The sequence below is a fragment of the Stegodyphus dumicola genome, chromosome 6 (assembly GCF_044657685.1).
Source record: "Stegodyphus dumicola isolate Sdum_Otavi_A_Nest chromosome 6, ASM4465768v1".
NCBI lineage: Eukaryota > Metazoa > Arthropoda > Arachnida > Araneae > Eresidae > Stegodyphus > Stegodyphus dumicola.
Window position 1 is genome coordinate 190,317,545 of NC_140773.1, and position 27,918 is coordinate 190,345,462.

General features: G+C 33.1%; 2 protein-coding genes across 2 annotated transcripts; both read left to right on the plus strand.

The window, feature by feature from the left end:
- Positions 1 to 1,027: 1,027 nt before the first annotated feature.
- On the plus strand, positions 1,028 to 14,304 carry LOC118179950 (uncharacterized). Its single transcript, XM_035349108.2, has 4 exons — positions 1,028 to 1,087; positions 6,159 to 6,251; positions 11,357 to 11,584; positions 14,166 to 14,304. Exons 2-4 carry the CDS (start codon positions 6,164 to 6,166, stop codon positions 14,189 to 14,191), a joined length of 342 nt encoding a protein of 113 aa, XP_035204999.1. The 5' UTR covers positions 1,028 to 1,087; positions 6,159 to 6,163; the 3' UTR covers positions 14,192 to 14,304.
- Positions 14,305 to 24,176: 9,872 nt separating this feature from the next.
- LOC118197231 (acid-sensing ion channel 2-like) lies at positions 24,177 to 25,475 on the plus strand. Its single transcript, XM_035368740.2, has one exon. It carries the CDS (start codon positions 24,177 to 24,179, stop codon positions 25,473 to 25,475), a length of 1,299 nt encoding a protein of 432 aa, XP_035224631.2.
- Positions 25,476 to 27,918: the final 2,443 nt, after the last annotated feature.

A 27,918-nucleotide genomic window follows, 5' to 3' on the forward strand; every position in this document is an offset into this window, starting at 1 on the left:
AAACCGTTACTCAGTAACGTGAGATATTGTTTTAAAAAGATTAGAATTCTGTAGATTTTTACCAGCTAGGAGTAGTATGGAAATTTTGTCACTTAAGAATTGTATAAAATTTGTCTATCACCATGAACGAGAAATAAAATTTTTGTTCTACTAAGAAGATTGTCTGTTTTGTAAATTACTGCAAAATGCATTACAATGTTTCTCTCTGCAGTTTGACGGAGTCACTCCTATTTTGGCAAAGCTTTCGTTCTTAACATGTTCTATGACCTAAAAAAACTGCTGGCCATTAAAATTGCAACACCATGAAGAAAAGCAAATACAAAACAGCTATTTATTGTACGTAAGCGGTATGGCATGAAGACAAAATGATTAAATTTGTATTATTAGGCGGGCAAAAAGTGGCATAATGTGCCTACCTTTTTGAAATGTTCCAAAACATTATTTTCATTGTGGCACCGACAAACTTTTGTGTTACGTTCTACAAGACAACTGATAAATTATGAAAATCAGCACAGGAGGAGTGGTGAAAGTTCTCTGCAATAAAATTAAGAAATGCCTTTTTCGCCATGAAAAGGTGTAGTTTGAGGAAAAGAAAGGGCTATCAGATTGTGTGCTTAAGTGCAATGTTTGTATTATAATTAATTGTTTTGCTATATCAAATCTGCAAAAACTGTATGAACACCTTCTGTATCATACATATTGTGCTTAAGCAAAAATGAGACTATTAATAAAATAAATACAACTTTTTATCTAAATCACTAACAACTGATATTCTATTTAACATTAAACAAAATGAAAAAAATCTAGAGCGAAGTTGCGACTGTTTATTAGTTTGAATCAAAGCAGAAGAGAAAATTCAGGTGAACTGTTAAATTTATCGTGTGCAAATACTATCTAACTGAAAAAGATAATTAAAATTTCAAGAAAAAGATTTTAAAAATATCCGTTGTATAGATAAAAGCATAGTAATCCGAGCTAGAAAAATCAATAAACTTTTGGAATGATATCAGATTATATAAAGCGAAGAAACTGAGAAGAATTTTGTATCGTATCACCACTTCACATTCAGAAAATCAATTTAACTGTGGTAAGTTTAATGCTTATTGCATTCTAAGGTTGCATTTTTTTATTGTAATGAATTTGATATTTTATTCATCATTATGAACTGCTAGCCAATCTTTGCTACAAAATTCTATTTTTTGACGTATTATGGTTTATTTCGTTTATCGAATATTATTGTTTCCAACACCATATCATATTTCCTAATTTTTTTTCAAAATAAATGTAACGTCAAAAATATTTTCTGATGATATTTTATGTTTATCGTGCCTTTTGTATATTAAATCTCCAGCTTAAGAAAATGAAATCCTTGGTTGCACAAGAAATTATTATATGAGGTACTTAAGGTAACCGTGAGAGAATTTGGTAATTTGAAAAGAACACTGTTAATCAATTGCCTTCAATTTTATTCGATCTTTTAGAATCTTTTAGAATTTTAGAATAGAATATTAGCAGCAAATTAAATCAAAGTATAAAGACAATTATAGTCGAAATTTGCCCCTTATTAAACGGCCTATATTGAGCAACAATTTTCAGCAATACGGAACCACCGCAACGGAGAATTTTGCTTACATATGCGAGTTACATTCAGTACCTTAACTCGAAGGCTAAGAAGAAATCCCCTTTCGCTCGCACTGTTAAAAAGAGGATTCGGGCAGCAAGTTCCATGCAAAAAAAATTGAAAAAATATTGATTCCGGTTGTGTTCTACCTTCTTTTTGATCTACTGAATAACATGCAATTTAATGATAATAGCCCGGGTCAATAAATATGTAACTCCAAGTACTTTAGGCTAAATTTGTTTACTATAAAGCTCGGTTAGAAGAAATATTTTAGATCTTCGAAAGAAATGTTGGAGTTAAGAACCAGTCCTTTAAAATTTTCAACTCGTAGTGTTGAGCAACTCAATTTTTCCCACAGCGTCGAATGCATTTTGCTCAAAACAACTCTTTTGCACACACGCGGACTTAATGGGATATATTTCCGCTCTGGTAGTGTCCATTCTGTAAATGAATATTTTAAACACTGAACGTTTCTGTCCACTGTCCAGTTTTCTCATGTTTGTTTAATTTCTATATAGTTAACAAAGAAAAACTAGAAATGACGAAATACATTTCAGAAATTATTTTATTTATTGTGCCTTCCTGAAACTTTATTTTGGTGTTAGAACTATCTCTAAAAGAAGTCTTTTCAAAACTTTTTTGCCGCTATTAAACTATTTATTGCCCATGGGACTTTGCAAGTACTGACACTGCGTGATTTTTCAATTTATCGTCTACGCAGCCTGACAAAAGATACTCTCTAGGGTGTTACTGTTCGACGTAATAAAAGATATTTAATTTATCTTTCAAATTATAATAGCATTCTTAACAAACTGAAAGATTTAGAAATATTAAACATATTTCTTTATAATTTAAATATTTATTTTGTTTTTAATATTCTGTATAACTCGTATAATTTAAATACGTTTAATTAAAAAATATAACTAATGATTGGTATTTACAGTCATTTTGTAATTAATAAAAGATGCTTTTGATGTCATATATTATATACCTTCTTATATAATCCTTTAATAAACATTGTTTTAAATTCAATGATATTCGAAATTAATTTATTGTTCAAAATATTTCAATTCTGACAATTTTGCTAGTACAATGTAGTACCCAAGAAACATTTTTTTTTTTATCAAAAAGTATAAATTATAGAAATGGTTCTCTCTCTCTCCAAGCATTTATTTACTCTGTACTTTTAAAATGTTTATTACAAATTTATCTCTATACGCTAAATGTTTATTAGAGCTTTGTTTGGAACATATCGCATTTATATAATTTACTGCAATCAGTTTTAAATCACATTACTCGTAGCTACATTAAAGCTACAAGGAGAGATATGGGTTCAGATATATGTGAAGTTAAATTTGTTTAGTTATTTACAAATTTGTGGAGAACATTAAGTTTTCTTAGACCAGGGCACATGAAAAAGCAACTACACTGTCGCCAACATCTGAATCATACATGTTCCATCTGCTAGCTGGATGGATTAACAACTAACATGACGAAAGTACGCACGTAGGAATAAGTTGATGTATTACATTCTCCCCCCCCCCACGTAAAATCATGGAGGTAGGAAAGGAAGGAGGGGCCAGTCGGCACTAGAAGTGAAGCACTACTTTGAAGCTTGGGTCACCAGATGGGGTGTTCTTTGTTTACATTCAGAAGCTCGCTTGACACGATTTTGATAGTATTTCGACACACGACAGTTCCATACAAATCGAAAAAGGGACACTTTCGCATGAAAGAAACATTCATAGTGTGATGGATATTAACAGTTTGTATAGTTTAGTGACATTTACGCAAAAATCACATCTTGGTTATTTTTCGATAACTAACAACAGCGCGATTTTGATTATGAATTTGTTTTATAAAATTCTAAGCTGTTGAACTACAAAAATATAGATTTTAAGAAAAATGTTATGCTTAAAGAATGAAAAATACCTTACGGTACATTTAAAATTGTATACGTCTTTCGATACCCTTGATAGAGTATTCGCTACTTTTATTTTATTTTCCAAACGCCAAAATGTTTTAAATAAAACAAATTTTTTTCACATCCATATATTATTCTTGCATATTATTGCAAAAAGCATGTATCTGCCTTTGACAAAATACATAAATATTCATTAAATTATTTATAAATGTATTTGAAATTAAGAATTTATTCACTTATAAACAACTGTGAAAGTACTGTGAAGAAATCTAATTATTAAATGTATCTAATTTATAATGATTATAAATGTTATCTAAATATATAATAACCTTAATATTGAATTGTAAACATAAATTGAAATCCTGTTGACAAATACGTTATAAAACTATTTAAGCAAGAATTGTTCGTATTGGAAAGCAATCTGTTAAAAGGTATTGTAAAGCAAATGCTATGAGATGCGCACTTAAGAAGGTAATAAAGAGTTTTTGAATATGTATTGTTGAAATGAAGGGTAAAAAAAATCTGATAAGTATAATTAAAAGAATTATTCCCCTTACATTTTATAATAACTCAGTTATAAATTTTAAATAATACTTTAAAAAAAAAAAAAAAAAAAAAAAATCTGAAATGTTTCAGATTTTAAATTACGTTTTTTAACATTTTGTGTGTTACCTTTCTTTATTAAATATCATGTTCCTCGCACTTAAACCATAAGAACCAGTGCAACAGCAATATCGCAAAATAGTTTTAAAACGAGCATATCTTTAGAATTTCCGATACAGAGACTCACGCGCTGGAGATAAAAATGTTTTTTCTGCACAACGTTGCCATTGCTCGCTTTGAAATCCTTGAGTTTGTTAATCAAAAATTCGTCAGAGTTTTAAAAAATAGGAAATCGATCATAAAACAAATTTCAAATTTCAAATTTGGTCTTCCACATGCTCATATTCGTTGCAGGATTACGTTATTCAAAATTCGATGACTCTATGTACCGTTGTTTTATCACAATACGAGAAATATACATACATTTATGCAGATTTTTCATTATTTAATTTCTTCAAATATAATGCAGGACTCTAACATTTTGTGGCAACAGTTTGAAAAGTGAACCGACATTTATGAGTCGGACGCAAAATGCCAAAACGAAACTAATAGTCCTTCGGGATTCAAATCCCTTTGGACTAAAAACTTATTTTATTCCCTTTCAGAAATGTTCAGAGAAAGTCAAGTACTATTTAAAGTATTTCGCTAATTCCTAATAATTCTCTAATTTATAATTAACTGAATAGAGCATTAATTATAAATTGACTTACATTTTTCGATTTAAAAGATGCCTCAGAAGCCAAAAAATCATGTCATATTTAAGAAAGTATTTTAGGAAGAAGCTCTATAAATAGAAAAGAAATAATGCATAATTTTAATATTAATAATACAATAAACCTTGATCTTAATTTTTGTACCTTAACCGAATAAAATCGAATTACCTTAATTTTTTTTTCTAATGTAATTAACGAAAACTTGTGAAAATATTTCATTCAAATTAAACCATTCTGTGAAAAGTCCTGTGAAAAGTATAGCATTTAATTCCGTTCAGAATGAAATGTTGTTTAAAAATATGTTGTTTTCATATACTTAGGACTCTGAAGTGTTGTATAAAAAAGAAAATATATACATTTATATGTATATTTACGACGTAATTACAAAATATTTACATCCGAATGCGTCAAATCCCATTGAACTCAATGATAAATGACCCAATGTTTTGGTCACCACGTAGGGATCGCCGGTGCTTCAGAGCAGGATACGGGAGAAACTTGTTTAGGGTAACTCCATCTTACTTCCTACCTCCATGCATAAAATGCATACGGGGAGAGGTGGAGACTCAGTCAACCAAATACATTCAATGATGCGATATTATCTGTCCCATTTTAGTTCGGTACTACTGTAAGGATATTAGGATTTCTTGGAGCAAGAAATGGGAAAAATCAACTATGCTCTCACTGAGATTCGAATCATATAGATCTTCTAATTACTAGGCATCGCAGCACGCACGGAGGAATGCTATAATAATTCCTTACAAACGGAGTAATTTAAGAAATTATTGTGCAAGCAGTGATTTCTTTATTGAATAAAGCTATTAAAATTAACTGAGAAAGTCAATTTTTAAATTATGAAAAATATTCTTTCCTCTCCATTTGAAAGTCAACCTAGGTTAATATTTTTATGTTCATTTTTAACAAAAAATTATTGATTCTTAATTTGAATCCTCTGTTTTGACCTGAAATCTAATTTATAAATTTCATTTATCAGATCATAAAGGCATTGTCATTAAATATTATTAAAAAACATAAAACATCATATATGTAGTCTTTGGGCCGAGATTTGTCGTTTAATTAATAACTAGAGCTTTATTTAAATTAAATGTATGAATAAATATGTTATGATAATGTTCCTTGAAGTTGTGTATCATAAATTATATATCAACTTTAATGTTTATAGCATCAATTCTTATTATCTTTGTTCAAATGAAACGCTAAAAAATCTACTTTTTAAAATTAAGATGAAATACTTGATGCTCTCAATAAATGAATAAAAATTAATTTTTTGTTTCAGTAACAATGCTTTTTTTGGGCATATTCTTAGCTAGCCTCTTGATTGCTATCGCTGCTGCAGAGATTTGTCCTGATGCATCAGAATGTAAGGGAGGTAAGACCAGAGTAATAAAATTTTACTTACTAATACATGAAAAAGAGTAAAAAATACTTTAAAAAGATAAAATAGTATAGTAGATAATATAGGAGATACTAGAAATGTCTTGTACTCCTCATCTTCAGACGTCAGTGCAGAATTGTCTACTTGATGGGCTAGATCGTCAAGTAACAGCAGCCGCAGCAAGATGACCATCCATCTGAATGCATGGTACGGAGAAAGCGAAAGAGAAGAGTACAACCATTCAGTTTTAGGGCACGCTTTCATAACCGTGTCTTACCACACAGGAGCCTCATTTTATGGACTTCTTCATTTTTAACTCTTTGCTTGTTGCATTTTAGGATACATTCATGGTTAGGTTATTTCACTCTTCTGTTTCTTCTTCCCTATCTTGCTTAGGCCCAATTTTTTTTCTGTATATATATTATATGTATATATATAATCTGTGCCTTGTCATTAAAGTCAGTGCCTTGTCATTGCTTTTTTTTTAACCCACGTTTTTACCTGGCTTAAAAAATTCTCCTACCAAATGCTACGAAATAATTTTTGCCTTTCCTTCGTACCAAAGTTTGATTTTCCGCCCTACGGGCAGAAAGACTTAGCGGATGCAAACAAGACACCTATCTAGTTTGTCTGTCTGTTTATGCAAATCGACCACAGCTCGAAAATATAGAAATACGTTACGAGAGTTCATTGGCATAAAGATCACTGAATATTTACATCAGTTTCCAATAGGTTTGTAACAAAGACACATATGTCTGTTTTCAAAATTCAAGAACGGTTTATTCAAAATATTTTTCATCAGAAGTTACAGCATTCTGTCATTCAACAAACCGATCAGGCGACAAACAGATTTCACGAAGAAAAAGACTTGGTTGTTTTGAAAAAATCCAGCTTTGAAACAATCCAACTCTGGTTTTTGTAATTACAACTGAATCGCTCTTCGAAAAAGTTACTCTGCATGAATCGAAACAAGTAGTAATCTGAAAAAGCAATAAATGATAAACAAGTGAAATTTACTTCAACAAACGATGCGTTTCTGCTGCAGTTTTCTTTTCAGTAAAATAATTAATTAAAGCAAACTTCATTCAAATACATTTTTAAAGATAATTATTGTTTACACCTTAAACAGACTATAACTATACTAACTACTAATTACTATTAATTGTCAATTGTCAATAACTGTACTAATTGTCAATGCTCTTAAATGCAAGTGTTTTCAGATTCCGTTGCATAACTATACTAACAACTGCAGGTACAACTGTGGACTCTTTCATATTGGGAGACAGCTATGCAAGTTGAATTTTCATTTGCTTTTCTAAATACAGTAGCAAATAAAACCCAACTTGCATATCGGTTCCCGGCAATTAAAGTCCCCCACTTTTCTTATGAAGGTTACTTCTTTACAAGTCAGAAATTGATCTTCATCTTGCATAATCGTGCTATCATCTTTAAGACCGGATATCGTTATATAGCAAGCTCGTTTCTGAGCACTGAAAGTGAAACATTTACCTGAGGCAATATTAGGTTAATACTTGGCTTCAAAGTTCTTAAAAGTATATGGCCAGTATTGGAATAAGAAATTAGATACATTAAAGTCTAAGGTTCTCAGCAGATTTATAAGTGGGTCATTTAATGAGGCAAATTCAGAACAGGCAGTTAGATAAAAAATGCTGTGCACCATCATTTAATGAGGCAATACACTGAATAATACGCTCAGTTTAAAAACCGATTTTTTTTGTTTGCTTGTATGTTTAGATTTAGAATTAACGCATTATTAAAGTGATGATATATCTACCCTGAATACACTGAATAATACACTTTATGCCAAGCTTGGCATAAAGTAGTTTAACCTTATCCCAAGGTGGTTTATCCCAAGGAACTCTGGAATATGGTGAAATACTTTTAACTCTATTTGTTCTATTTGTTCATATAATACAAATATACATTAGGTTACTTTTTTACTTTTATTCATATATATTAGTTTCTAGAACGGCCGGCGGTCATACGAAATGACCGCTGTTCTAGATATTATATATTGTAATTAAAATGATTTGTGCAAAGGTGTCTGCTAATTTAAACTGAATTACCCATGGCAGGCGGCGAGGACGCCCCTTTGCTTACTGCACCACGGGGTTTCCTCCTTCTACTTGCTTAATTGCTTAAAGTAGAGTGCAATGAAGGAAACCACTGGCGGTACATTTCTTAAGAGCCATCGCTAGCTCAATCAATAAAGGTGATTTAAATAATGAAATGTTAATTCACATGTCAAAGATCTCTTTGTACACAACATTTCTTGTGTAGATCTTTCCATCATTTTTAAACTCGCCTTGCAGAGGACCTTCCATAATTTTTAATTTTACGTCCGATCTTTCATGAACTCTTGAACAGGCAACATAAAGTTGACCGTGTTCAAATGCAGGCTCAGGTACATTTAACTGGAACTTCTTTAAATTTCAGAGAAATGAATGTAAATTAATTTACAACCTGTATAAAGTAAAATATTTCCATCTGTCCCAAGCTCAAATGAAATAACAAAAGTTTCTTCTATTTGCTTTTTAATATAATAAAATTAGTTCAAATTATGTATCGTTTCCGCTTTTAACTGTACTTTTATAAGGATATGAATAAATATATCATGTAGTTAGGGATCAGTGATGGCAATTTTGTGGAATATTGGCCTACAGTTTTAATAAAAAAGAGTACAAATGCCGAACAATTCTGAGAAAAATTCACACAATTCTGAGATATTTGAGGCACTTCCGTTTAATAGCAGAAAAGAACGGAAGAAGTCAGTTGAACGCAGATTTTTTTTTTTAATTTTGAGATCACTATCTTTGTCTATTATTTGTCTTCTTAGGTCCTCATGACACCGAGGCAATTATGATACTGTGATATAAGTTTCAGTGTATCTTTGTCCTATAATTCTTTCGCGAATTTAATGAGAAATTCCATTACTGCTTTCTAACGTTCTTCGTTGTCAGTAAAGTTCTTTCCAGCCCAAAACTCCATAAATTTTATAAAATGATAATCAACGATGGGAGACGATCGGTACTGTAAGCGAAATGTTGCCTAGTAACAAAAGTTCTGAAGGATGTATTATGTAGATATGCGCCCATGAGTTTCCTGAAGGATAAACGTTTTTGAGCAGGGAGGATGGCAGTTTCTCTTTTTCTTAGGCAAGCGCTTTCCCCAGCTTATCTTCTCCGTGGCAATTCCTAGCCGCATGTCGCCGCATCCACACAAATCTGCATTACAACTTTTAGTGGGAAAATCGGAACATTCAATTTATAGCTCTGACTTCGCTGCGATCTCAAACGATATTAGCTTGGCAAAACCAGAGAAAAAATCCAAATGCTTCGGCCTGTAAAAGTTTTAAAGAAATTAGCAATGTTTTCGGTTAAATATACCATATTAACCATTTTTGAAGACATATATAGTTCTAACGCTAACAGAGAGATTATGAAACTTACAAAAAACATAATCTTTTCCATGCAGTCCTACGTACTAAGCCACCCAAATTCCGAATTTTCATTTTAGAATTCTGATTAATACTCTGTTACAGTGTTTCTCCGTTTGAAGAGTTTTTCCATGTTATAATTTTTCTTTTAAAGTATATTAATTTTTGTTTGCTGTAAAATGCTCTCATTTGTGTCATGTTTGATCAAGATAATTCTTTTTGTATTCGGCACTAGGCTATACATGCATACGTAATGGACTACGGAATTTAAAATTGCTGTTTGCTTTTTTGATGCTAGTCATCAAAAACGAACAACTATAGCCAGTAAATCCCAGCTACTGGCAGTACTTCTAGCCAGTATGAAAACTAAAGCCAGTAAATCCCCGCTACACGTTGGAATTTGCTGGCTTTGGGGAGTTTTAAGCGATTTTAATTTACATTCTTATAATAAATTTTGTGTAAAAGATTAAAGTTTAGGCATGACAGTTGGCTATAACAACACTAGTTCTTTCTATTCTGCATAACGAAGACACCTTTTGTCGTTTTCGTAATCACGTATCTATGTTTTCCTCTACAGATTTTAAGCACCTAATTCTTAGACATGTAAATAACATAACATATCTCTGTTAAAGTTCATGTAAAAACACAGAACGTTGAGTGATATTCAACGCTACACTTGTAGTGTTCCTCTCTTTTATCTATTAACTCAGTGTTGAGAAACCTAGTGAACAGCTAAGCGAATAATCACTTAAGTTCACTTGCATGAACGTAAACTCTTTGGTTAAATTACCCTTTGTTCGCTCAAACTAAAGGTGTACAGACGGTCCCTTTCTTAGGACGTAAAACAAAGCCTCCACTTGGGTTTAAACTCAAAAATATAAGAAATAAGAACTTAGCTAATGACTAACCAGAGAGATTTATCCGAAGCTAACACAATTTTAAACTAGTTGGACCCTCAATATCGAGTTAGCTAGCAAAGCTATCAAGAGCCCGTAATACGGCCGAACGTAGTAACAGCTTAGACAGATTTGGCCAAAAGGCAAACGCGCGCTAGTCAGAAACTCTCTCTCGATTCTCTCTCTCGAAGTCAGTGGAACTTCGACTTAAATACTACTCCTTTTCATTTGCATTTAAAGCGATTCTAAAAACACATTTTGGTAAGGAATTGTAAACTGAAGCTAGGAGAGATAGGAAAGGAGCATATACTTAAAAATATCTGTTATAAACTTAAACCTTACACACTGATGATTCTGTTTTTTATATATTACTGCGTCAGCATTTAATGAAACTTGCAGAGAAATTATCACTTTTTTAAGTATATTTCTATGAATTTCTTTACCTATTTTTTAGCTAAAGCACGTTTCTAATGGTAATTACTTTAAAGTGAACTTAACTATCAATTATGAAATTTTATTTTGAATAAATTCACTTTATCTGATTAAGTATCGTTATTTTACTTTTGATCATCTTACCAATAATATTCGTAAACTATTTGATGCAGGAAATCCAATTTTCTACTTTATTTCAATAATTAGAAAAGAGTTAAACGCGGAAATATATCAGTGCATATGTCCAAATAATTCTCTTTCAGTATTATTAAATTTACTCTATAAACATATTTATGAATCCTTTTATCTTTTAGAATGTTGTCGTATGCATGGCAAAGACAATTATAAGTGCTGCAAATTTCCTTTTGCTTGTTATCGGTCTGGTCATCATAATGGTGCTGGATATTGTTTGCTAGGTTATCCTAGTCAGGCTGTTATCAAACCAGCACAAGACATTGCTCCTACCGAAACAACAGGGAAAAGCGGAACAGCTATTGAAGCAGGAGCTCAAGAAATGAATCCTCTCCAACAGCCTCAGAATGGTTAGTATATTACTTCTACACAAATCGCTATCTAATCCTGGTACAATTCAAAATTAATTCGAAGATGAAGAAACCCAAGATTTCAATGTATGACGGAGTGTGAATATTGACAACGTGTTTTCGTGACGCAAATTTCTAATTTTTGTAATGTTGACAGCTCTGTATTTGGTGGTAAAAACTTTACTATAGAAATATTCATCACCAATTTTACAGGCACGTTAAAAGACATACGAAAAGTTAATTTCCGTATTTTGAGTCATTATGCTAAAAAATTAATTTCGTTTTTCATATCATTAATTTAAAAAGATAATTAAATCTTCATGGAAAATAAAACAAATTCAACAAACAACAGGTGGAATAGAGCGGGTCACCAGAATTTCTTTATAGGTCACACAGGTATGGTGCAACTGTATACTAACTGGGCATCTCCGCCCCATCTTTTCGTTCGCGTCCCGAGGGACGGATCAAAGGGTCTCCTAGTCATTTTTTCTGACCACCAGACTACTCAAGAAGCTCGCCAGTATTTCAAGTGCCCTGATACCTCTCAGACTCTGTACACTTACAAATATCCATGCCTTCTCCGGAATTGGAGGCCAGGCCCCCAACGATGCGGCAGCCAACATAACTAATCAATATACTGAACTTTGCGACTATAACAAACAACACCAAAATAAGCAAAAACAAGTTGTATACTTCGGGTTTTGAGCAGCAGACCTTTCCTCTAGGATTTATAAATGTTGCTGCTCACCACAGAAGCTTCAATCAGAGAGGTAGCTAGCTAATAGTCAGATTACTTACGGTTTAGATGTATCTTCTCCTTTATCCTTGAAAGTAAAAATTATCTTTAGGCAAATGACATAAGGTAGTTTTCAAAGCAAATAATTGAAAATTAGAAGCGGTCTTATTTAGCATTTACAGGTGCATTACTTTTTAAGGGACTCTACAATTTTTCGGAGTTTGGAATTAGGACCTGATCTGCACAAGGGCAAAAGGGGCATCCTTCAAAGGCTTCATAATTTTTTATGGGGTATAAAATATGTAAAATGTTATATAGCTTTCCACTCTAGATTTTGGAGAAATAAAATTAGAAAAAAGGAATAAAATTTTATACTTCATATTCTAGTTTTGCATGTCTTTGTTAAAAATCAGACATTGAGCCATTTTCTCACTATCTGACTTGTGAGCTATATAATTAATTTAGTGTGCATTTTTACAGTTTTAACGCATTGATGCAGTTGCAGAAACGGAAGTTTAACCGCAAACTGCAAGGTCCCTTTTTCATAATAAGTGGGAAAAAGAAAAAGAATATGTCAGAAAAAATCTGAAAGCTTTCAGATTTTATATTACACCCAAAGGGGCATTTTTTAACGTTTTGTGTGTTACCTTTATTTATTAGATATCATGTTTTTCGCACTTAAGCCATAACATTCAGTTCAAAAACAGTATCCCAAAATATTTTAAAAGGAGCATATCTTTAGAATTTCCGACACAGTCTCACGCGCTTTAGATAATTTTTTTTTTACCGCACAGTGTTTCCATTGCTCCTTTTGAAATTGTTGAGTTTCTTGAAATTCATAAATGCTTTACAAAATATGAAATGGATAATAAAACAAATTCCAAATTTGGGCTTCCAGTTGCCCATACTCGGGTGGAGACGTACGTTATTCAAAATTTGATGACTCTAGGTACTGGTGTTTTATCGCAATGCGAGAAACATACATTCATGCAGATTCTTCGTTATTTAATTTCTTTAAATGTAACACAGGGCGATAATATCTGGTGACAACAATTTGAAAAGTGAAACGGGCATTTAAAATTTTGAATGCAAAATGCCAAAACGAAATTAATAGCCCTTCTGGGCTAACGCCGTTTGGACTAAAAACATGTAACACTAGGAAAAAAGAATTTGAATTATTAAATTCTATATTTTATTTATACATTTCTCTATTGAATTAATAAACTAATGATCTGGTTTTGTGTATGCAGTTTAATTGTTAAAATTTATAAGTAATAAAAAGTAAAACTCTGGTTTAAAATGTGTGAACTTATATTTCATACAGCATGTAAAGCACATATTTTATGCAGCACACAGGCAATGAAAACAAATGAAATGAAAAGAAGAAATGCGTATATTTATATTTAAATTACATTGAATGAAAAAATTTTGCATCCTTGATACTTACAATGTTGAAAATATTTGGAGCAGGTGACCTGCATAAGAGATTTTGGCCTGGTTACAGTTTTGTAAATAAGGCCCTGGTGCGAAATCAGTGAATCCAAGGTCTTGCACCCTACTTGTTGACAGTATCTGAACTTGAATGGTGATATAAATTGTTTGTAAGGATAACGGTTTTCTTTATCTTTTTCCTTAAAGCGTAAAACAAAAACATTCAGATGTTTAAAAAAAATCACGTGAAATTTATTTTTCTGCTACAAGAGAGTTCTTTTATTGTGTTAAACACCCTAACTTATTGTTACAGATTATGATTTTCTCTTTAATACAAAATTTAAATAAATTGAACCTGGAAGCATAATTTAATCTTAATATTAACCTCTTTTTTTTCTCTCTTTTTTTCCGTAGCTCAAGGCATGATTTGTGTTTTCTGAAAATTAGAAGCAAAGCAGATTGATTTGAAATTCTGAAGATTTGAAATTTGAACGAATTTTGAACTTAACTGTCTTTATCGTATAATATGCCATAATAAATAAAGCTAGCAAACTATACTTTTTGTGCCTTACAAGTTCTATATTTTTATTTGAATTTTTTCCATTTTATCTATATTATACTCACATAGCACTCTTAATAACTAAAAACAATTCTGTGTGTAAAAACGTGTATATTCTTAAAGTCAACAGCAACGATTTTTTTTTCAGAGCTGTTAGAATAAACTTTCTTGGTTTTGTTAGAAAAAGTGCTTATGGATCGTTTTGTTTGCAAGCATAAGATGTACGAGGCGTCGTAAGGACTGGGTAGTAAATTATCACTATATCTTGTTAGAACCACAGGGACAGGGAAAGAGTGTAAAGGACACTTTTATTTGATTCAAATAAAAGTTGACAGACGGTACCACTCGTTCTTACAAAAGCCAATAATTATAGCTTAAATCAAAAACAATGTTTTAACCAAAGCTAAGAAAAGTAAGTTAGCTTAATGGCTGCACAACTAGAGGAAAGCGCAAGTTGGCTCTGACCTAAGATCAGCGCAACAAGCCTAATAGCGGGAACGCAACACCGCAGAATACTACTAACGAGAGAATCAATTTAGCAACGGGACCTTCAGCAAGCAGAACGCGCTCTGATTCTCCCTTTCCTTTCCTTTCCTTTTCCCACTATTGCCGTGTGTAGCTTGCAGATAGCAAGCTGTTTACCGTTGGTCATGAATTAATAAGTACACTGCAGGTATATTATCCTTGAACGAGACGTTCATTGCCACGGGCACCTGGACTGGAGAATGGAGTGTCCTATCCCCATCGATGTTTGAGTCGCTTTTCGATCGCTGTTTTCTTATGATGCGTGAAGGCATATCTTATGTTTCTTGAAGAGCAATTATTATGATCTTTTCTATGTGATAGTCCTTGATAAGCATTTAAGTTGTTGATTGTGCAGTAATTCGCTGTAGGGACGACACTAGCAATTGTGAGGCCATGGCCGGAGGATCAGATCGTAGCATCGGGAGTATTTATGGGCACCGTTTGGCGACAAGAGATGTAGCGTCCTTCACTGATGATATCCTAGCGGGAACTGGGCGGAGGGAAGCCTGTACTGTCTGGAGTCGAAGATGGTCAGGTGACACTAGAACGTCCCCTGGTTAGTTGAGGAGGAGCTGCATTATGATAGGTTGAGGGGTATCACATGCAAGCAGTGATTTTTCTGGATCCAAAGTGTATTAAATAATTAAACTGTAATTTTTCATATATATATATTATTACTATTAAATTATTTATTTTTTTTATTTATTTGTTTGTTGGAAATTGTTAGGTAAATAAATTAAGACTTACGGCACATTCCTAAGAAGGGCTTTGAGTCTTTCCCTGTTTGTGACTGAATTAAAATAAGTCAAATTTGGTATGCTAGGATTTTGGGACTTATGCAAGTTCTTAAAAATGTTTTTGGAGATATTTTTGATAAACTCATTAATACATGTGACACTGAGTTCTTTACGAATTACTTCGTTCCTAACATACCATTTGGCTGCTGCGATGATTCGTAAAGTATTATTTTCCATTGAGTTTAGTCTTTTTAGTTGAGATTTACATAAGTACCTCCAGACTGGGCACACGTAAGTTACTATGGGACGCAATACGGCAGTATAAATGAGTAATTTATGATCAATATCTAAAACGTTGTTTCGAGTGAGTAAGGGGCCAAGTAAACTTCTACTGTCTTGAAACTTTGAAATTAAGTGTTTGCTGTGGGGTAAGAATGTGAGTCGCCTATCCAAAATAACACCTAGGTATTTGGTATGCTTGACCCAGGGAATTCTTCCATCGAGCATGGTGATACATCCGTGGACATAGATTTTCTTTGAGAATAACACAACTTCTGATTTGTTGACATTAATTTGTATTTTTCAAGCTGTAAGCCAGGACTCGATAGCATGTATGTGTTCTTGTAGTTGTTGTATTGTTGAGCTAATTGAAGCACTTTGAGTAAGAATCGCTGTATCGTCAGCATTCATCATACATGGCGAGAGTAGTGTTGTATGTGTGTGGTATATGGTTCGCATATAAATTAAATAATGTTGGCGAGAGAAGACATCCCTGTGGTGTGCCAGCCTCAATGTTTCTTTTAGTGGAAGGTGTATGATTAATGCGAACGACAAATGTTCTATCGGCAAAATATGATTTAATGAGTGAGATGATATGCTCTGGGAATCCCAGAATGATTCATTTGTATAGTAGGCCATCAAGCCAAACGCGATCAAATGCTTTGGCTATATCTAAGAATACTGCTGGAGTATGGGTGTTATTTTGCAGGCCACTGGAGATGAGTTCAACCACTCTGTAAAGTTGTAGAGTCGTGGAAGGATTTTTTCTGAACCCATATTGAGCTGGGATGATGATTTTTCTTGCAGTGATAAATGCATTCATGCTGTCCAATATAACTTTCTCCGTGATTTTGCTTAGAATAGGTAATAAGCTTATTGGTCGAAGGAGGTCACGTGGGCTGCAGGTTTTCCAGGTTTTTGAAGCGGTAAGATAGATGACTGAGATGATGGCTATTTTGGCGATAGCCACGTGATTTCGTAATACGTACGTCCCTGCCTCGAGCTCGGTTTTATTCACTATGCCTAACGAGCACCACTCGGTACGTGTTGAGCAAGTGTATGCTTGTTTTTTAAGCTACACCAAGTTTTTTAAGATTCCTGATAATAATCCAAAACATCCGGAATACGCTGAAATGTACAAGGCCCTTCGTTTTGTGGACGAACTGAATTTGCAATTGAAGACTGGCAAACCTGTTAAAGCAGCTTTGCGCAGAGCAGAGAAAATATTCTATGCACCTACTGATAGTTTAGATTTCGAAAGAAAAGCCTTTCACGATACATTATATGCTCTGAAATTTCCCGATGGTCATCCGATTTATACGGAAAATAGAATAATAGACAGTAAGAAAGAAGACAGAAGATCCAGTCGCAGAATGCTGAAGCTTCCTACACTACTGATGACTGCAACACTCCGCAAACCACTGACCATGACGACCGGATTATGATCCGATGAAAGCTCGTAAATGGTTTCCATCATATATGGGTAATTTATTCCCTTTAGGAGGAAAAAGTCGATAACAGTGGCATATCCCATACTGTAGTGTGTTGGGTGTATTTAGAGCTACAATTTGGAATTTGGCTGAGTTAGCAAGTCGGTAGATTGTGCGGCCTGGGGTGTTTACTGAATTGCAGTTTCATGCTTGATGTTTTGCGTTAAAGTCTCCACCTACGATTACTCGATTGTTGAGTTTAAAAATTACATCTAAAGTAGACGCGAGTTCATAGGCTGTGGTACATGAGTGTGTCCGGAGGACAGGATGCAAAGTGAAAGAGGGCGTGACTACTTTGTCACGTGAAGCTATAGCGGCATCTGGTAAGCTGGAGAGATGCTGGTCAAAGTTTCAGGAACAGTGTGCATTTTTACAAATTTTCAGTGCATAAACTCATCAAAGTGCATTTTTCTCACAATTAGAAAGACTATATACAAAAATAAAATAAGTATTTACGAGGTAAAAGTATGCAGGGAGTCCAGCAGAAGCAGTCAAAGATATATCTTAGTAGAGGTCTTCTGATTGGCTGTTGAGACGAGTATGCGAAAATCATGGAAAATTTGCTATTTACAAAATATTCAATTTGCGGAGACCTAAAAAACATATTTTTCCAGTAAACTAGAAATTGGAATAAATAAAAGAAAAGAAATTTGAAACAAAAAGGAGCAGTGGCTGATTGTCCCTTCTCAAACCTTCCTTTAAATACTCTCTTCTTTCTACCTCATTTGAATATCTCGCAAGCTAGAAATCAACATTCTGGCAGTAAAATGGAAATGAGGGGAAAAGAAAAGCTGATTAACACAAAATAACTGATTAAAGAACTAAAACGATACCTTTCAAACTTATGTTGAACATACTGAGTGCCACCTGGGATAACCTCTGACCTGAGTTTGTTGTAAACGCCTTACAGTGTTAATAGTCATCCTGGCAGAAGGGATTATTTCTTCGGTGTAAAAATATAAATATTACATATAGGAATACAAGGCTTGTGTATAAGCATAGATATGCTAATTACAAACATTGCCTTGTAAAAGTTACATGAGATAGTTAGTTATAATCATGACAATTATGTGAACATTTATACATTATCCGATTTCATATTTACAATACTTGATAATCTAAGTATCATAATCAAAGTAAGATCACTAATAATGAGATAATCAAAGTAAACTTTTAATTCAATTACACATTGACTGCATTTTCTACATTATTTTTAATTGCTTTACAACATTATTTAACAAGTGCATGCAAAATGGATAGTAATAAGCTTACATTACAATAATTTTTGCTCTTAAAATCCAGTTACTATTCTACGAGGCGAGCTATTTTTCTTATGTTGATTTTCAGCTGTGGTAGCAATATCAGGCTTAAACTGGGTAAGTACTTACGTGACTCAATTTTCTGGTACCTTAACTTAATTGCTTGGAATAATTGCAACTGCTATTATATTTGTAGTACCTATCAAGGGAGTATCTTTGTTACTGTTCAATTACTTGCGTATGACTGCTGTCAGAAATAACTACACTAATCTGTTGCTTCGTTATCTGCGAGTTGTCAGTTCCATGTTCTCCACTTTTGTAAGGCCTCTTCCTACTGCTTTAGTTTGGTGTAATACTTGTGGGATGGTGTAAAGTGGCGAAACTATTGCATGGTATTTTGGAAATATTCACAGTTGTAGTTTAATTTTTGAGAGACCATTGCCAACTGAGCATTAAGTCTATTAATAGACTTGATGCTGAAAATATCAAAATTCCTTCCGTGACTGAGCTCTTAAAAATGAAAGGATTATTTTGATAAATATTCAAGAACACTTGGTTGCGCCAATGGGGATAAATCATCTTCCTACATGATAAAAAAATAAGATACGATCTTTTAAGATTCCTTAAAAGACGGAGTATCAAATCAGTAGAAAAAATTATCAAGCTTATTATAAGCTTGGGCTTTAAAAATTTACAAGAAATATATATCCAAAATGTTTGCCATGGAAATGAAAAACCGTTCACCTGAATGTTTATCACCATGCCCCAGATACAACTAAAAAAAATTTACGGTTCTTCCCAGCTGCATAAGTTCAGATCCCAAAAATCTGCTAGGAAGATTTTGAGTTCCATTGTTTCGGAAGAATGAAGAGTCACTGCTAATTATTAATTATAAAAAACGCAGTGGCTCAACAGCCCTAGTGGACCACGGCCTGCAATGCCCTTTTTGTGCTTTCTTGACCTTTGGGCCCCGGAGTGCATCAGCATATGCCCTGGGCAAGTGGCTAGCTTGTCGCAGGATACTCGGTGTTTAGTCCCCAAGCGAGCTGGATACTCATTTTATCGACTGACTTAAGGGATGAAAGGCTGAGTCAACCTAGTTCTGCCCGGGTATCGAACCCCAGACCTGTGGTGCAGCTGCGCGACGCGCTAGCCACAATTATTGATTATATGTTTTATAATATCATGAAAACAGCTTTTCATTATGCTAACCTGTTGACTCAACTTTGACAAAGCAAACTGGTAAAATGCCGTAGCAAAGTAAGCAGAAGTATGTTTCTTTTACATACAGTGCTTCAAAACACAAGGCTCAGATTTCCCAAACTGCTATTCAGCCATGTGAATTTAAGTTTCTCCGCCACCAAGAAAATTCACCGCATCTAGCCTCAAATGATTTCGTTTTTGCTTCAAAAACTAAAGCAGCATTTTCAAGGTTCATTTACAATGACGGTGGTGATTTGAAAGGTGCCACTCAACAATAGTTTGAAGATTGTGTCAAATCATTTGTCTTAATGCTGGAACCTGATGCTTACATATTTCTTTTCTATGTGCACCGAATTCAATGGGAAATCTATAGGAAAAATATTAAAGCACTTTCAGTCGTTCATCTTGAAGTGTGTTAGACTTAAAACTTATTGAACGTCTCTCGTATGTATTAAAGACATGAAATTCAAAGAACTATTGTTTTTATATGTATTTTGAAATACTTTTTAATATACACTCACACTGGAACACCGAAACCTTCACGGAAAGTACCAGTTGTTTTAACAACATGAATTGAAACATACGGAAGTACATATGAAATATCAATATCTAAAATAAAGCTTCTAGTGAGCTTTTCAGGAGGAAAATGTATAGTTAGTCACATAAACCTTTCCCTGTGTCTTTTAACGTCAATTGAAATTTGTCCAGGCATTATCTAGAAATCTCAGCAAGAGTATTCACATAATATATTTCTCGTCTGTAAAATGTTTGTCTTAAAGTTTTATTAAAATATGGTAAATCATGTTTGGGAAAGACATACGAGAAAAGTAAATATATCTAATGTGTTTAGTTAGTTATTTAGGATGCAAAGCATTCAGAACCTAAGTGATTTAAAAGGAATACCTGCTGGATGACTTTTTTAAAAGCTTTATCACATAGTAGTGATTAGAGCTCATTTAATTAGAGCTCATTTAATTAGAGCAGATTAATTAGAGCTCATTAATTAGAGTTGGTTGCTCATTTAATTAGAGCAACCAACTGTTTGGAATATCTTTCCTGTCGAATTTATCACTGAATGGTTAAGCTGTAGGAATATGGCAAAACACATAAGAACGTTCTGCTAAAGGAAATGGATGTTTTCTTGTAGGATTTTCTAAAGAAAACTTGCTCGTATTCACGTTAAACATAAGGAAAGCACAAAAATCCAGCATGCAGCCAGCCCATTCTCTTGAGATCAAACCTCGATTGAACTACCAGTAGTCAGCACTCTTAACCACTCGGCCACTGTTAGGGTTTTATTTATCATTGAGAAGAAAGACGTTCGAGATTTTCCTACTTTTGCAGAAAGTATTGATTGTTTGGCTTTCAATTCATCAAGCTCTCAGCATCAAAACTTTATTTTCATTATCCTTCTCTGATTACCCTGCATCAGCAATGGGTTTATTGCTCTCGCAAGGATTTATACTCTGGCAGTCGTGCACCAAGAGATAAAAACATGAATTTGGCAGTTTAGGGTGATCCGTGGGAGAAGGGGTAAGGCTTGGTACATTCAGCAACGAAGGGCCCACAGACTGACTCGATGTTAATCCCCATTGTGGGTTGTCCTCGTAGTACTGGCTGGTAGCATCATTACGACCAATCAAATCTCTAGATTCATAGGACTGACCCAACATCTCGTGGTCTCTGAGCACTCGAAAGGTTCATTACCTCTGGTTTCCAATCAGTGAGGTGGCAGTAATGAGATAATTTAAAGGTCTCCGCTCTTAGTAGGGAGCCTATCGGCGTTTGGCATAATGTGAACGTATCTAGCATCTCTATCAGGGGTTGTCTTTGACGGATTCCAGCCTTCCACCTAATAAGGAGGCAAAGTGTCAGCTCATGTAGTGCCATTACAGTGGAGCTGGCGGACTACATAAAAATGACTTTTTCTGGGTTATGGAAGGAATGCAACGAAAGAGCCTTTCTGGGAAAGTACAGCAAAGACTGATTGCTAACCCGAAACCAAAGGTGTGTGTTAGACTTCTGTATAAGGATTGTCTGTATGTAATATCGGCTTATTCTCAAGGGTGTTGTCTAAGCAATGTTCCCGCTCATGAAGCGACTAAATTACCAATAGATTTGGTCATTCCTGAGCAAGTACTTAGCCATTAGAACAGAAAGAGAAATAGATCATGAGGTACGTTTTTCCTTTACACAGTAACCCATAGGTGGTGCTTTGCGAGGCTTAGCGATCTATTACAGAACAAAACAGAAAATTTGCACCAGTAAGTTATTAGACCCAAATCTTTTATGTATAACTAGAGATTGAGTGAATTTAATTCCTATTCTCTTGAATGTGGAAAGAAACACAAAAAAAAAATTCTTATATAATAATTGATCGCAGGGCAATCTGCTCTTAACGAATGGTTAGCTACATAGAGTGTAAATTACGTACTAAAAACCAGTTACTAAAGGAAGTTTTGGTAAAGTTAGTATATGTATTCATAAAACATGAAAGGTTTCCATGGTAACTGAAGTTATGAAAGTTTTCTAAGGCAACTTGAATTCTTAAGCTAATTCCACATAACAAACAGCTTTCATCTAACCAATAATTTTAAACATAAATTGCTTATTATAATAATAGTGTATCATATTTTGTTCTTTAAAACGGTAAAATTAATTATTTATTATTTACTTAATAGAAAAAGATATTGATTTCCAATTTACTGCGAAAATGCGAAAGCATTTTGGTTTCATAATGTCCTTTCATTTGCTTATCTCTTTAAGAGAGTTCAATCAATATAGTGCCACTAAAAATATAAAAAAGCATTTTATACATAATATTAGCATATTATACAAAAAGCATATTATACGTAGTTATAATTAATTGTAACAAAGTATCAAGCCATTACTAACAAAATTTCATATTGTGTTAACATGCTGACCGAACGGATCCCCAGTTTGCAAAATGGCTTAAAAATTTATTATAAGGGACTTTTTACATGTTACGAAATTAGGTAGCAGAATTAATCAATAAGTAATTTAGTGAAATTATTTGGTGTGTTGCATTTGTTCTGGTAGAAATGTAGATGCTCTAAAGTAAAGCTAAATAATGGTTTAAAAAATTTTTAAGGGAATCGTGTATGTTAAAACTTCGCCATTATAAATAGTTACCAGTTTGAAAGCGAAAGTTAACCATTTTCAGACGATAGAGTAACGAAATGTTTTGCTTCAATTTTTCTCTTTGCTTCAGTTTACTTTATAGCGTTCATTACAATACTTGCCAACTATCTTTTAAGTAGACAAAAGGAGGAAAGAAAAGTACTGAAATGGCTAAACGTTTCTGGTAGAAACTATATTCAATGAGTTTCTCGTATTTTACTGTAAGTGATGAAAACTGTTAAGCAGGTTTCACACTGTAAGTGATGAAACTTAAGTAAACTGTTGTTTACTTAAGTTATTTTTAAGCAGGTTTGTAATTATTGGCAAAGCATTTGGGCAAAATGCGTTTTTCATTGCAGCCTCTCACCGTTATTGTCAGTTAAAAATTCATGAAAATTGTATCTAGAAAAGCAAAAGATTAAAAGTATCAGAAAAGCAACTTAAAAGACTTAAAACATTTGGTAATGAGTTTCAGGCTTAGTAGCAATCATCTCTTAATTTTATGTTTAATTTATAATCAAAATGCATCATAAATTCTGATTATATAGTTACTTGCTTCGACACTGCAGTTATAATTCTATAATTCTAAGTTTATCAGTATTAATGTACCACTCTCATTAAATCAAGAGAATAAATCTGACATTTGCTGAAGAGCAGAATAGGTTTTTAGGTAAGATCTATCGTAGAATATGGATAAAGGCGACTAAAGGTTCATTAAAGATTAAACTTTGTAGAACTACCTGAGTATTTTTCTAAACTCATTAAATAATTACCACTTTGTAACGTATACTTTTTTCTGAATAATATGATATCTGAGAAATGAAGACTAATATCAACAAAACGGTAAGAAATTCTAAACTGAACCACCTGAAATGGCAAAGAAAGGTGTTTGTTGTGGACAATGCTTCTTGTGTTGACGTGAAAATGAACTCGCTTAGCTCATCTAAGGAATATGTTTTGTCTCCTACATATTGTAATTCTCAAAAACACCTTGACGAAGAAAGTGAGCTTAACCATAACAGTGCTAATAATCCAGAAGAATTTCAGTTTCGGGAAAATGTTGAGAATTCAAATGTGAAAGCAAATATTGTGAATTTCATGACTAACCGAACTAACAAAAAGCTCACTTTTAAAGCTGTTGCAAGAACATTTTGTAAAAGATCCTCTATTTATGCTTTGAATCAAATTGCCAACTCCAAGACAACTAAGCGTAAATTATTTATAGCATTATAATGATAGGAGGGCTTTTGGGCTGTTCTTCACAAATATTTCGCTACTTATCTTTATACTACTCATACCCAGTAGTAGTCAACATCAATTCAGTAAATGGATACAGTATGGAATTTCCTGCAGTCACTATATGCAATTTTAACGCTGTCCGAAAAGCTTTTGTTCCTTGCTTGATTGAACAACTTAGTTATGAGGATTGTAATGAAACCATATTTACCAATAAATCAGAAATAGAATTTTGGACCAATATCAAGCTATCGAGTTGTTTGGATAACCTTATTGAGATAGCGAATCCAGCAATCTTTAAACAATTGAAGTTTGTTACTGTATATTCTAAACTAAACGCCACCACTCGTAAATATTACGGACATCAACAGGAAACATTTATCAAGTCATGTTACTTCGATGGAATAGCATGCTCCCATTCTGATTTCACTTCGCAACAAAACTCTATATTTGGAAATTGTTACACATTTAATAAAGGAATAGAAAGGGAACCTGTGCTAAGAATTTTTGATGTAGGAACACAACATGGATTGGATTTAGAATTAGATTTAGAAACCAGTGAATACTTATGGATGACAGAAAATGTTGGAGCACAAGTTGTTATTCACAATCCATTCAGTGAACCAGACCCGCAAATAGAAGGATTCAGTGTCAGCCCTGGATTTGAAACAGCTATACGTCTTTCGAAGATATCTTTTCGAAGATTACCGTACCCATACAAAGATCAATGCATACATTACAAACCAGGAAATGATCAGTGGAAGTGCAGCATAGATTGCACTAGAAAAGTAATTTACTCTATTTGTTCATGCGATATACCATTCTATGGAAATGCAGACGATGTCAGATATTGTGATTTAAATAACGACACAGAAGTTTGCTGCATGGTTCTAAATTCAACTGTAACGCTTCGTGACTGTAAGTGTCCATTAGCTTGTGAAAATTCACGTTATGAAATGAAGGTCTCGAACACTTTATGGCCTTCCAGAGCTTCCAAAAAAGCAAGACTCAAGGAAAGAACAACTGAATCAGTAAATGAGTTACAGGAATCGATATCAGTCGAAGAATTTCGGGAAACTAGGCTTAGAGTGAATATTTATTTTGATACACTAGAGCATTTAATATATCAACAAAGCCCGATGTTTGAAGATTCAGAGGTCTTAAGTCAAATTGGAGGTCAAATGGGGTTGTGGCTCGGTATCTCTTTAGTTGCCCTAATCGAATGCTTAGAAAATTGCTTTGCTGTATGGAAATTTCGCAGTAAAAAGCAAATTTTACTCTTTATTTGTTTTTAAATTTTAAGAATGAAATTTATTATTCTTACAGTTTTCGTTATTACACAAAGCTTGCAGATGTTATAGCTTATTGCTTTGTGTGAATTTCAGCGAGTTATAAGTATTACCGTATTTTATGACTTTTTAAATAGAAATAACTCAGAGTTTATTTTTAATACTTTTTAGGTACTTTGGTAAATTTTCCATTTTAAAAATCTGTCGTTTGAAAATAATATCGTTAAATCAGATGTATTTTTAATTTTGAATTAAAATGTTTGGAAATTTGAGTCATTTTCAAAGGAAAATTTTTCATGTAGGATTTGGCTTTCTTTTTCCTCCTTATAGTTTTACTACATTTTACACTTGTAGAAAAACTATCGCTAAACTTTTAATTTTCAATATTGACCTACTACCCAGAGTAAATTGCTCTCTTCCCTTCTTGCTATTCCTCTCAACAGAAAAGCGTTTCATCTTCGTAATCAAAAGCTGTATTCTTTAAGAACCAAGAAATTAGCGAAGTAGAAAGCAGTTTCGTTTAGAGAATCGAAGGAAAGACATTCAAAAAACACTCATCTGTCGTGAAAGTCCTGTAAAAATATCAAAAGCGGACTAAGTTAATAACTCTCTCGGGATAAGTATTTCATCTAACTTGCTTCAGTTTAAATGCCGCTAGAGGCCTAAGGCAATATAACATTAAGGCTGCAAATAAAGGTCTACTTTAGCATAGAAACTAGCCCATAGGACTGTCAAAGATTTAAAATTCCGAGATGAAGTGAAAATATTGTACTTTTTTGCAACTTTCAGTGACAAAAGTTTTGTTTTGCGTATGGATTAGAACTGTAACAATTAATAACCTTAGCACAACTTTACAAATTACTGTATTAACTTTTATATTTCTTCTGTCGCGTTATCCTTTCAACCTTTTCAAGATATGATTTAAAAATTTATGGAATCTTTCCATTATGCTACCAACCACGTTTTCCTCAAGAAAAATATGTGCACCAATATGGCATTTACAGCGAGAAGACCTGGTTCTAAAAGTGGATTGTTTTTCAGACAATGTTTCTCTTCAAAATCTGCAAGCTTGAGATAGTAATGTTTATCTTATGCAGTTAGGACACTAACTATGTACTGGAATTTATTATTTACATTCGATCTTCTAATACTAAAAAAGAAACGAGTCGACATAGTATGATACCGCTTTGGAAAATAAGTCTGCTATATTCAGGGATAATTGAAATACCGTTTCGGATTTATTTTTATAGTTGCAAGCTGTAGGAAACTATTTTCTAACATTGACTTACAAAATTATATGCAAAAATGACTTCTAGAATTATATCCCGAAATTACATGCGGAAAATGGAAGAGAGCTTGAAAACGTCAGAAGTTCTCAAATACTTTGATATTTTTTTAATGATGAATTTGGAAGACAGAAGGCTGATTTAGTTTCCCTCAGTTTATTTATAGATTAGATCTCTAAGAATTAACCCTCAAAGTTTAAGAATTGAAGCAATTTGATTGCTAGTGATATTAATTCGGTTCATAATATTGAAGACTTTGGCATTGATTGAAGACTTCGACAAGACTTTGGCATTGATTGAAGACTTCGACAAAACGTTGAGCTGTGTTGAATACCTTAGAGACGAAATTAACTGGTAAACCTTTTTCCATTTTCTTGATCTTAGCTAAATTAATTCTCTTGTTCTTTATAAAGGAACACAGAAAAGAAATTTCTGACCTCAGATTTCATGATAAAGTTAACTCGAGAAATATTATATATATGTGTGTGTAGTACCTGTTCATTTGACTTGCATTTATAAATTTCTTTCATTTCATTTGCATCTTCTTTTTTATTTAATTTTTCATATACTTTTATTGTAAGTTTTAGTTTAAACATTGTTCTGTATGTATTACTGTATTTATTTTTGAAAATAATAATTGATTCGAGTTTATTCGAGCGATGGGAACCATTTCACATTTCTGAACTTGTTTAAGATTTAAATTCGGATTTTGTAAAATTGAATAGATGTTTTCAACTGGAACAGGGTTTTGTTCAGAAATACAAAATAACGAAACGCCCTGCTCATAAATTGTTGATGGTTTTATGGAGTTCCAGTTCATCTTGAAAAGTTGAGATTTTTCTATAGAATCAATAATAATTATCTTGATTTATTCTTTTGCTTTGCATTTTAATTAACATTTCCAGTTTAATTATTTACAAATTCAACTTATTAATTTCCACAATATTCAAAATTTACTATCTAAATTATACTTCACATTTCCTAGGCGATGAGTTTTCCTTTATATTCTTTCTCTCTCTATATATATATATGTGATATTTTGGCAGTCGTGTAGCTCGGCATCAAAGTTTAGGCATGGCGTTTTGCAGAGTGGTAAGGAGGATATCCAAAGACGACACAAATTGATTTAGCTTTTAATAGCCCAATTTTATTTAGTCCAATTA

What these genes read in the sequence shown, in the direction of transcription:
- LOC118179950 (XM_035349108.2), top strand. Translation starts at nt 6,164, where the DNA reads ATGCTTTTTTTGGGCATATTCTTAGCTAGCCTCTTGATTGCTATCGCT. An exon ending in TGCATCAGAATGTAAGGGAG is followed by an intron (nt 6,252 to 11,356) that starts GTAAGACCAGAG and finishes TTTATCTTTTAG; the next exon opens with AATGTTGTCGTATGCATGGC. An exon ending in TCTCCAACAGCCTCAGAATG is followed by an intron (nt 11,585 to 14,165) that starts GTTAGTATATTA and finishes TTTTTTCCGTAG; the next exon opens with CTCAAGGCATGATTTGTGTT.
- LOC118197231 (XM_035368740.2), top strand. Translation starts at nt 24,177, where the DNA reads ATGATAGGAGGGCTTTTGGGCTGTTCTTCACAAATATTTCGCTACTTA.